The following is an 11656-nucleotide window of genomic DNA, read 5'->3' on the forward strand; positions in this document are numbered from 1 at the left end:
AATGCAAAGTTGGTGAGCATACCCCTGACGCATTACTTCAAGTTATCTAGTACATAATGTCCAAAGACGGATGATAAGATCCAAGAGATGTCAAAAGTTCCTTATGCTAGTGCAGTTGGTTGTCAGATGTATGTCATGGTTTGCATGAGATCAGATTTGGCACAAGCAGTTAGTATTGTAAATAAGTTTCCCTCAAATTCTAGTCGGCCGGATTGGGATGCAGTGAAGTAGATTTTCATATACTTGAGAAATACAACTGATTATGATATCATATTCAGTAGACAATCGAAAGATCCTTCAATTGCTAGGTACGTAGATGCAGACTATGCAAGAGATTTAGATGACAGGAGGTCTACTATAGGATATATGTTCACAATGGTAGAAGGACATATCTGTTGGAAATCTATAATACAATTTATTGTTGCATTGTCTACTATGGACTCAGAGTACATGGTATAAGTTAAAGTAGCAAAGGACACTTTATGGCTTACAAAGTTGGTCAGAGAACTAGGTGTTCAATAAGGTGGAGTCAAGCTATTATGTGATAGTCAGAGTGTTATCTATTTGGTGAAGAATCAGGTGTATCATGTGAGAACCAAATACATTGATGTAAGGTTTCACAATATCAGAGAGCTGATTGCTTCCAAGGAAATTCAACTTGAGAAGCTTCACACTACAAATAATGTTGCAGACATGCTGACAAAGCTAGTGACCACAGAGAAGTTCAAGCATTTATTGAACTTGATCCATATCTCTAAATGCTAGAGGAAGGAAGCCCAGACCTAGATATCTAAGTGGAGTTTTGTTTAGATACTTGAATTCTTCGAAGGGGTGAAGATTCACCAAGGTGGAGATTGTTGATGGGTGACTCATATTTAGATGAAGGCCAATGTGAGGGATGTCATAGAAGAAAAATCTATTAAGATTTTTTTGTAATAAAATTCTATTATAATTTTATATAATAGAATTCTATTACGATTTTTCATAACAGAATTTTGTTATAATTTTTTATAACAAAATTCTGTTATGATTTTACCTGGTATGGGGTTTATGTACTATAGGGATCATTGTAAATTTATTGTACAATCACAAGAATCATTGAATATGATTCAATTGTGTAGAGAGAATTCTAATAAAGTTTTGGCCATTTTTATGGAGTAGGCATGCTGTCGAATCACAGTAAATCTTCTTCTTTCTCTTCTTCATCTTTTTCCTCGTGTTTTCTCTTTCTTGTGTGTCTTTGTCTCGTTGTTCCGTGCAATCTCTTTCTCTCTTTCTCTTCTTCTACGTTAGAGGTTGAGAGGTTTTGCCCTCCCCCTCTTTGCGCAATAGACCAAATGTCTTCTATTTTAATTTTCAAACCTCGTTGTCATTCTTTCAACAAGCTATTCCACAAACCCTATCATTTGTTCCATCCATTCATCAATAACTCAAACATGCTACTCCATATCATGATCAAAAGCATAGTCGGTGTGTTGCTGTCTTCTTGGCGACATGCTTCTACAAGATCAACTCGACTTGATATCAAACTAATGCAGCGGATAACTATCAAATCTGTTGATTCATTCATGAATACTGGAAGCGATCTTCTAATCATGAGATGACGACTAAAAATAATATTAATAAAAAAACTCTTTCAAAATATTAAACAAGACATTTATATAAACAAACCCTAAGACATAAACAAAGGAAAGAAATACTAATAGAAAAGAAAATTTTAAACATACTAAAACTTCAAAATATACTAAATAGACTTAAAATCCAAAAATATAAAGACAGAAACTAACAAAAATATCCTAAATACCAAACTCGACTAAATAATAAAAGAGACTAAAAATACTCTTATGTTCTCGCATTGCTTTTTGACAACCCTGTCGGGATCGACATAGAGGTGGTTCAGCCAATTCCTGCCCACTTCTATTTGCTCCTTCAAGGAATTCTAGACCATTTTTTGCATCACTTCACCAGTAGTAAACGGTATCATAAGACCTCTCTCAAACCGTTTGCTATAAAGTAGAAGGCCTGAACAATATTGAAGATGTATGTCCACTGTTTTGACTAAGTCTCCCTTGACATCCCCTCCATCACCTCGGAGGTGCTGATGAGCGTCTTCTCTCAAGAGTTTCTAGAAGGGGATTTCTTCAGGTCCCTGATGAAGAGACCTCTGATTGATTATGACAGTCATAGAAGAGGTGCAACTAGCATGAAGAGATGATATCAACCCTTACAAGGGATCTAGACTTCTACTCTCCACTTTTCTTCTCCTTCTCTGACCACCGAATTTTGACTTGAGTATCGGAATAGTTGTGCCAAGGTCTATCTTGGCGTCAATTCTAACTCTTGTTGAGTGTTTAACGAATCCCCTGAGCTCATTCATCATCAAACCATTTGAAGCCAATTCACCCCAAGTACAGCTCAACTCTGGTGGTTCACTAGTCCACGATCTCAAATTGAATCAGATATAATATATATATATATATATATATATATATATATATATATATATAGAGAGAGAGAGAGAGAGAGAGAGAGAGAGAGAGAGAGAGAAATGCTCTCCTGCGGTGCATTTCGTGCGATTTTGGTGCGGTTACCTTCCTGATCGGTCTGGTGACCGATCAGGGAACCTCCTGATCGGTCTGTAGACCGATCAGGAATTTCCCTGATCGGTCAGGAGGTTCCCTGACCGATCAGGAGTTTCCCTGATCGGTCTGGAGGTTCCCTGACCGATCAGGAGTTTCCCTGATCGGTCTGTAGACCGATCAGGAGGTTCCCTGATCGGTCCAGAGACCGATCAGGAAGACAACCGCACCAAAACCGCATGAAATACATCGCAGACTAACATTCTCGTATATATATATATATATATATAAAGGATGCTTATTTCATGAATCTTTACTTTTTATTTGAAGTATCTCTAAGAAACATTGTGTTTTATTATCTTTTACTATAATCAAATACATAACTATAGATGTATATATGCAAAATTGTTTGGATGATTCATACTATTGTATCCAAAGAATATTCACTTATCTTCACAATGAGATAGTATTGTCCACTTTGAGTTTAGACTCTCATGACTTTGCTCTTGGGTTTACCCAAAAGGCCTCATACTAATGGAGATATCTTATATCTTTTTAAACCCATGATTTTTTAAAAAAAATCTTACCAATATAGGACTTTTATTGTATCCCAACAATCATCCCCTCAAACGAAGGACCACAATACTCACAAGCATCCGGTCATCCTGACCCGCTCCGAGTCTCCCCATGAGGATCCGGTCACCCTGACCTACTCCGGGCCCTCCCCGAAAACATCTAGTCACCCAGACCTGCTCAAGGACTCCCGTAACTTCATTTAAGGTCACCCGATAGCATCCGGTCACCTTGACCGGCTCTGAGCCTTCCTCGTCTAATGGAGAAGGACAAATGGAAGGGTGATATGGTGGAGGAGATGGAATCGTTGTATAAGAACCAAACATGGGATCTAGTGGAACTTCCTTAAGGAGAAAAAGTTATAGGATACAAGTGGATATTCAAGAAGAAATAAACAATGTCAAAGGGAGAAGAAGTGAAATTCAAGGCTCAGTTGGTAGCAAAGAGGTATTCACAAAGAAAATAGATTGATTATGAAGAAATTTTTTCTCCAGTAGTAAAACATATGTCAATTAAAGTGGTATTGGCTTTAGTGGCATATCACGATTTGCAGTTGGAGCAAATAGATGCGAAGACGACATTTCTTCATGAAAATTTGGAGGAACAGATTTTTATGTCACAACCTGAGGGATTTAGTTAGCCAAGACAAGAGCGGTTGATTTGTAAGTTGAAGAAATTGCTCTATGGATTGAAACAATCTCCTAGGTAATGATACAAACGTTTTGATTCAAAACGGATATAGAGATGTGAGTATGATTGTTGTATATAAGTGAAGAGCCTTGAAGATGAATCGCTAGTTTTCTTACTATTATACGTAGATGACATGCTCATTGTTGCGAAGAATATGAAAGAGGTCAACAAATTGAAGAGGCTACTAATTAAGGAATTTGACATGAAAAACTTAAGCGAGGTCAAGTGTTGGTTGCTATGCGGAATATCATACCGGTTCCCTTGTACAAAAATTTTATACAAGTCCTGAACCATTACTAACGACCTATTGTGTTCTTTAGAAATTAAATTAGGAATCGCAAACGAAACTTAACATTATTGATTCCAAATTTAACTTATCTATTCTTGATGGTTTAGACTTGGATCGCAAATGATGCTTAACATTATTGATCCAAATCCACCCATGTTACAAATTCAATTAAATATTAATTTCTAAAATTGGCTTCCAGGACTGCATGGCGAGATACTAGACCTTCTTGGGTATGGGATCATCTACCACCGCCTAGTCAAAGCCTTTTAAAGAAATTTAATATTTAATTTCCTTCTAGTAACCTTAGGTTTAACCAAAAAGAACAATCGAATCACAAATTCGAAAAAACAAAAGAAACACAAAATCAAAAACATAAATTTGATTGCCTAGATTCATTAGCCTCTTGTGTTTGGTATTTCAAGATCTAAATAAAAGATGAACTAATTATGATGCGGAAACTAATAACTAGTTATACCTTTTATAGCTTATAGACCTCACGATCTTCTTTCGTATTCCTCTTCTTATCTCGGACGTCGTGTGGGCGACGATCTACCGAGATGAAAATCCACCCAAGTTACCTTCCTCTCCAAGCAAGATTCGACCACCTTAATAACTCCAAGAAAGGATGAGGTTCGGCCACCACCACCAAGCTCCAAGGGATGCTAGAAACAAAGTCTCGTTTCTCTCCTTCTTCAAGCAAAATCCAGCCACCACAAGAGCTCCAAGAGATGATGTGGTTTGGCCACAAGAAGAAGAAAGGAGAAGAGGAATAGGGTCGGCCACACCAAGGAAGAAAAGAGAGAGGAATAATAGAGGATATGTTCTAAGGTGAGGCACATCTACCCTCTCTTTTATATTTCTTAGTCTTGGCAAATAAGGAAAGTTTTATAAATAAAAACTTCCTTATATTCCTTGCCATTGTTTAAGAAGGAAAATTTAATTAAAATCTCCTTATTAAACCTCTAATGGTCGGCCACCTTAATCCCTCCAAATAAGGAAAGTTTTAAATATAAAATTAAAACTGCCTAATTTGTTTCCAGAAATTTTTAAATAAAAATTTCTCTTTTGAAAATTCCCTTCATGGTTGGTCATAAAAGGAAACTTTTATAAATTAAAATCTCTCTATTAAAATATGTGGATGATTTCCAAAAAGGAAAGTTTTCTTTAAAATTAAAATATTCCTATCAATCTACAAATAAGGAAAGATATCGAATCTTTCTCTTAATCTTTTGTAGAAAACTATAAAAGGAAATATTTATAATTTTAAAACTCTCTTTTAAACCCATGAGGATGGTTAAAAAAAGGAATGTTTTATCAAAAATTAAAATCTTCCTTTTAACTACAAATAAGGAAAGATATCAAACCTTTCTCTTAATCTTTTGTAGAAAGCTATAAAAGGAAAGATTTAAATTTTAAACTCTCTTTTAAAACCATGGCTTCCACATAAGGAAAAATTTTAAAAATTAAAATCTCTTTTAATTTAATTGTGGTCGGCCACCTAAGCTTGGGTTCAAGCTAGGGTCGGTCACCTACTTGACCCATCCAACCTTGGTTTGGCCGGCCCTAGCTTGGGCTCCAAGCTAAGCTTAGCCGGCCACCTTAAGGTGGGTAAGAAGGTGAGTATGGGTGGGTATAACACTTTATAATTAAGAGGCTACGACAGGGACCGAGAGGAGGAATTGGTTTTGGTCTCCCGATGAACTTGAGCTTCCTGTGTTCACCCCAAACACCCAACTCGAGTTCATCAATAATAACTCATACCACTAAAGAATTATTATTGAATTACCACACCAATCTCATATTACTATATGGGCTCCTTATCATGAGTGTGTTAATCTCCCTATGTTTAAGATATAGAATGTCCACTAATTAAATGAGTTACTGACAACTCACCTAATTAATATCTAGCTCCAAGAGTAGTATCACTCAACCTTATCGTCATGTCGGACTAAGTCCACCTGCAGGGTTTACATGACAATCCTATGAGCTCCTCTTAAGGACATCATCAACCTAGATTACTAGGACACAGTTTCATTCTATAATAAACAACACACCATATAAATAATACCATTTCCCAACTTATCGGGTCTATTGATTTATCGAACTAAATCGCACTCTTTTATAAATTAAATAAATGAATATTGAGTATATGTGTTTGTTATTATAGCATGATTAAGAACACACACTTCCATAATAACAAAGGTCTTGTTCTTTTATGCAGCCAGTATAAAAAGAACTTACCTTAAATGGTCCTGCTCAATACACTCAGAGTGTACTAGTGTAATTTTATAGTTAAGATAAACTAATACCAAATTACACTATGACTATTCCAATGGTTTGTTCCTTTCCATCTTAGTCGTGAGTTTCTGTTTATAATTTATAAGGAATTGCTAACATGATCTTCTGTGTGTGACACCACATACCATATTATCTACAATATAAAATAATTGAACAACTACACTTAGCATATAAATGTAGACATTTGACCAATGTGATTCTTTATTTCAAAAATAAATATTTACAAAAAATTAGGCTTTTAGTATACACTCTAACACCAAGAAGATTCTTGGGATGAAGATTCATAGGGTAGAGCTGCAGGGAGATTCTAATTGTCTCAACGTAGGTATATGGAGAAGGTGCTAGATAGGTTCAACATGAGAATGCAAAGTTAGTGAGCACACCCCTGGCATATCACTTCAAGCTATCCAGTACATGGTGTCCAAAGATGGATGACGAGATCTAAAAGATGTCAAAGGTTCCTTTTGCTAGTACAGTTGATTGTCTGATGTATGTCATGGTTTACATGAGATCATATTTGGCGCAAGCAGTTACTATGGTGAGCAAGTTTCTCTCAAATCCTGGTCGACCAGATTAGGATGCAATGAAGTAGATTTTCATATACTTGAGACATACAACTAATAATGACATTATATTTAGTAGACAATCGGAAGATCCTTCAATTGTTGGGTGTATAGATGCAGACTATGCAGGAGATTTAGATGACAAGAGGTCTACTATAGAATACGTGTTCACAATGGCAGAAGGACCTATCTGTTGGCAATCTATAATATATATTGTTGCATTGTCTACTATGAAGTCAGAGTACATGACAGCAGCTGAAGCAGTAAAGGAAACTTTATGGCTTATAGAGTTGGTCAGAAAATTAGGCGTTCAATAATGTGAAGTCAAGTTGTTATGCGATAGCCAGAGTGCTATCTATTTGACGAAGAATCAAGTGTATCATGCGGGAACCAGGCACATTGATATAAGGTTTTACAAGATCAAAGAGCTTATTGCTTCCGAGGAAATTCAACTTGAGAAGGTTGACATTGCAAATAATGTTGCAGGCATGCTGACAAAGCCAGTGATCATAGAGAAGTTCAAGCATTGCTTGAACTTGATCCATATATCTAAATGTTAGAGGAAGGAAGCTCAGACCCAAAGATCCAAATGGAGTTTTATTTAGATATTCATGTTCTTCGAATGGCTGAATATCGCTAAGATGGATATTGTTGACGAGTAACTCATATTTGGATGAAGGTCAATGCAATGGACGACATGGAAAAAAATCTGTTAAGGTAGCTGACTCCATGTCTCATGGATTTAAAAGGATATAAGATATCTCCATTGGTATGAAGCCTTTTGAATAAAGTTCAAGAGCAAAGTCAGAAGGGGTTAGGCCCAAAGTGGACACTATCATGTCATTGTGAAGATTATGTTAGGCCCTAAATGGACAATATCATATTATTGTGGAGATATATGAATATTCTTTGGGCACAATAAATAGGGTTTGGATCATGATGTTAATATCATTTGTTATGTCCAAAGATTATTCAAATATCTTTATAATGACATGATATTATATCTTTTGAAATTAGATCCTCATGCCTTTACTCTTAGATTCTATCAAAAAAAAAAAAAAAAAAAAAAAATTATGTCAATAAAGATATCTAATATTTTTTTAAATCTAATATTTCCTAAATATATATATCCCAAGGCTCTCTCAGCTATATACCATTCCTAACCGCACTGACAGCGAACCCATCGTCATCATCTCCAACTTCCCTTCCTTGTTCTCTCTCTCTCTTCTTTCAATTACCAACAAAAAGAAAGACCTCCACCAGACGTCAAATACGTCACGCAAATTCCCGAGTAAACGATCCTAAGAAACATAGAGTCGCCCGTCAAATCGTGCTTTGACGGGGTCTGCATTCGATCGCCTTCAAGGCTTCCCATACTGAGCCATCCATCCTCGTTTGCTTCACGTGCCTGGACGCAATCGTTGACCTCCAGCGACGACGTTGGAACGCCGGCGAAGAGCCCCACACGTAAACCCAACCGCACAGGACCACACACTCTTTTTTTTCTTTCGGGAATTAAACTCCCAACCACACTCGATGTTGAAAGAAGACGAACGCCTAATGAGATAATCGAGAAAGGTTACGTCTTTATTCCACCGCTTAAAATAACAAACGAACAAAATCAATCTAAAAGTGTGAAGCTGGAACTTTGCTTTGCCGTAAATCGATGATTTTCTTGTAGTATAAGTTTCAGGATAATTTGCTCGGTCCGTGCTCGTTGCCGTTGTCGATAGGTTGGTTGCCGCTGAGGATGGACTTGATGGCGGCGGTCAGGGCCGCCGTGAAGTTCGGGTCGGACGTGATGGCGGCGGTCGCCGCGCTCACGGACTCCGCGATAGCCGGCGGCACGCCGGAGTGTTCCTTCTGCGGCGCCACCGAATATGACTGCTGGCCGAAGACTTGCGGAAGGGACGGCGGCTGCGGCGGCAACACGGGGAATTGAGCCTGGAAAGGCACTGCCGCTACCGGTGGCGGCGGCCGTTGGTACTGCAGCGGGTTGGGGCTCTTGGTCAGGTCCAACGTGACGGTCGGGAATGGAGCCGACGCCGATATGCTCGTCATGCTCGACGAGCAAGCTCCCGGCAGAATGGACCTCGCGAGGAAATGATGATTCATGAGCGCGTCGGCGCTAGTCATCGAACCCGACAGGAGCATCGACGCGGCGGCTGTAGTGGTCGAAGCCATGGCCATAGCCGCCGGCGGGAGGGAGTGGTTGTGGGCCCCCTCGTAGGTCGTCACTAGGATCGACCGGTCGTCGGCGCACCGTTGCACCTAATTAATTAATAGAATCGCGTCAAACACGATTAATTAAGTCATAATTACTACTTAATTGAGCTATTAATTAAATCGATAAAATAGAAATTATCGGGTGTTGAATCAATTACTTGTTTCCTGACTGGGCATCCGGCGGCCATGGTGCATCTGTAGTAAGCTCTGGGGCATGGATTTCCCTTGGCCATCTTCTGTCCATACTTCCTCCATTGGCATCCATCACTAATCTACAATAATTAAGATTAATCAGATTAAACAATTGAGATTAATCGATCAGTAATTCAGTTTTTTTTCCCCTTCCATTTAATTAAAATTGACAGCTGTCATTACCATGGGCGCCTCAGATCGAGCTCGCACAGAGACACGCGTCTTCCTCATGCTGGCCTCTTGGGCTTGCTCCTGAGCAGCCGTCGCCGGGGTCAACTTAGGCGCTTTGCTGAGGTTCACTTCTGAGGTCTCAGACGGCGGCGGCGGCGGCGACAACGTCAACGACTGATCTGGGCTGGAGGTCGACGAGTTAGACGGCTCGTTATCACTGGTCGCCGGGCCTAAATCCATAAACTGCCTGATCGGAACGATAGCCCTGCTTTCGTCGACAGATTTGTCATCAGTGTTATTATTTCTTCCGTCCTCGACCTCTCGCGATCGAAGGGCGGTCTCGGCTGTGTTTCCCGGAACTCGATCGCGGTCCTGCAGCAGATGGATGACTTGCATGTGAAGGGACGTGTACTTGGCCGTCATTTGGTTGAGAAATTCTCTCAGTTTCTGGTTCTCCTCGTTCATGCGGGTCAGCTCCAGTTTCACGACCGCCAACTGATGAAAGAAATTCAGTTCGTTTAATAAAACTACAACAGGTCGTCGTCGATCGAACTCCCTGAAATCGATCGGTCAGACGGAGCTCGTCTTGATTATATACCTCATCGCACTTATCGTCGTCGATCCGCGACGCCCCGTCGTCCACCGTTGACTGGTCGCTGCGCGTATTCGCAGCGTGAAGTTGCATTAAGAATCCAGCCGTCTAGAAAGAAAGAAAAAATAAACTGATAATTATTAATTATTATATAATATAATTCCACCTACTGATCGATCGATATAGTTTTCGATCGAATTAATTCCAATATATCACAAACCTGAACGGCGACTTCTTCCTTCTTTACGGGGGTGAGATCGGATTTCGTCTTCTTGGCCGGAAACAAATCCATCTCGCAGACATCGGCTCGCCGGTCGCTGCTCGGCGCCCTCGGTCGCCGTACGTCGAGAGGGAGCTCCCCGAAGCCCATGGAAGCAGAAAGAAAGAGCGGATCCGATGTGTCGAAAGTGAGAGGTCGCCGTTTATCCATAGCTTAGCCGGGAGGAAGATGAAGATGAAGAAGAGACGACGAAGTCCAAAGTTTGAAACGATGAGATGGGGAAGGGCAATATATGAACGGCAAGGGGAGCAGAGATGGCATCACACGGTGCGTCAGCGTGAGGTCAGCTAGAGAGATACGTTGTTCTACCGCAATGACTTCCACGCTTCGGGAAACCCTAACTTTTAACAAGGTCGCGGTATCGACCTACCCACCACCCTACCGATGTCTCTATTGATTGGGGAAATGGGTAACCGAGGGCTGACGCGGCGATGTGACCGTTTCAATGCAGATCCGCTTGCGGTCGCTGCGATTGGGCAGGCGGAGTCCACGTGAGGGAAATAGAATCCGTCAACCGCTCCTTTTGGACTGGGGCCACCGAGGCCGGCCGGCAGAGGCTCTCCGACCAGCAAACAGGAAAGTCCCCCGCGCGTGGCGGAGAGAGGGACGCGTTTCGAGTTTCGGGTGGGTGGATTTTACTATTCCCTGTTTAGAAGTGAATTGTATCTGCAGTTTCTCCGGCGGTCCCGGTGGGAATGGCGTTTGGAGATTTGACCCGCTTCGTCGTCCAAAGGATTTTTTTTTAAAAAAAAAAATGTTTGTAATTATTTTAATTATTACTTACTCAAATGTCTTCTCTTCGTTTTTAAGCTGTTCGACTGTCTCATTAAAAAAATGCAATTTATTTCGTCTCATATTTCAAATGGCGATTTTCCAAATTTATTATTTGATTATGCAATTTATACAAAATTACTTAGATAATTTTGGGATGATCCAAATCACATAGTTTGGTATAGGTTCATTCCTAAAAATCATGAGCACACGTGAACATCTAAAATAGGAATCAGCCAAACTAGAAACCCTAATTTTCACCGGTAAAATTGACCTAAAACCCTATTTTTATTTCACCGACCAACCTCATTTAGTGTTCACGGGTACTTTTACTAGCCTCACTCATACCTCATCAACGAAACCAAGAACAGTAACTCTCAATGTTTCATCGACGACCGCATGATCTCCTTTTAGCATAAAGCTTTCATCCTT

At 39.9% G+C, this 11656-nt stretch overlaps 1 protein-coding gene across 1 annotated transcript; it reads right to left on the reverse strand.

Moving 5' to 3' along the window:
- Positions 1-8558: 8558 nt before the first annotated feature.
- On the reverse strand, positions 8559-10670 carry LOC122045369 (probable WRKY transcription factor 31). Its single transcript, XM_042605561.1, has 5 exons — positions 10394-10670; positions 10180-10281; positions 9594-10076; positions 9377-9490; positions 8559-9263 (listed from the first exon to the last, which is right to left on the reverse strand). Exons 1-5 carry the CDS (start codon positions 10601-10603, stop codon positions 8682-8684), a joined length of 1491 nt encoding a protein of 496 aa, XP_042461495.1. The 5' UTR covers positions 10604-10670; the 3' UTR covers positions 8559-8681.
- Positions 10671-11656: the final 986 nt, after the last annotated feature.

Source organism: Zingiber officinale, chromosome 2B, assembly GCF_018446385.1.
Source record: "Zingiber officinale cultivar Zhangliang chromosome 2B, Zo_v1.1, whole genome shotgun sequence".
NCBI lineage: Eukaryota > Viridiplantae > Streptophyta > Magnoliopsida > Zingiberales > Zingiberaceae > Zingiber > Zingiber officinale.

Excerpts from the sequence above, each read along its gene's own strand:
- LOC122045369 (XM_042605561.1), bottom strand. The coding sequence starts at position 10,603 with ATGGATAAACGGCGACCTCTCACTTTCGACACATCGGATCCGCTCTTT. Across the intron at positions 10,077-10,179 it reads ACGACGATAAGTGCGATGAG|TTGGCGGTCGTGAAACTGGA; the intron begins GTATATAATCAA and ends TTCTTTCATCAG. Across the intron at positions 9,491-9,593 it reads CTCGATCTGAGGCGCCCATG|ATTAGTGATGGATGCCAATG; the intron begins GTAATGACAGCT and ends TAATTATTGTAG.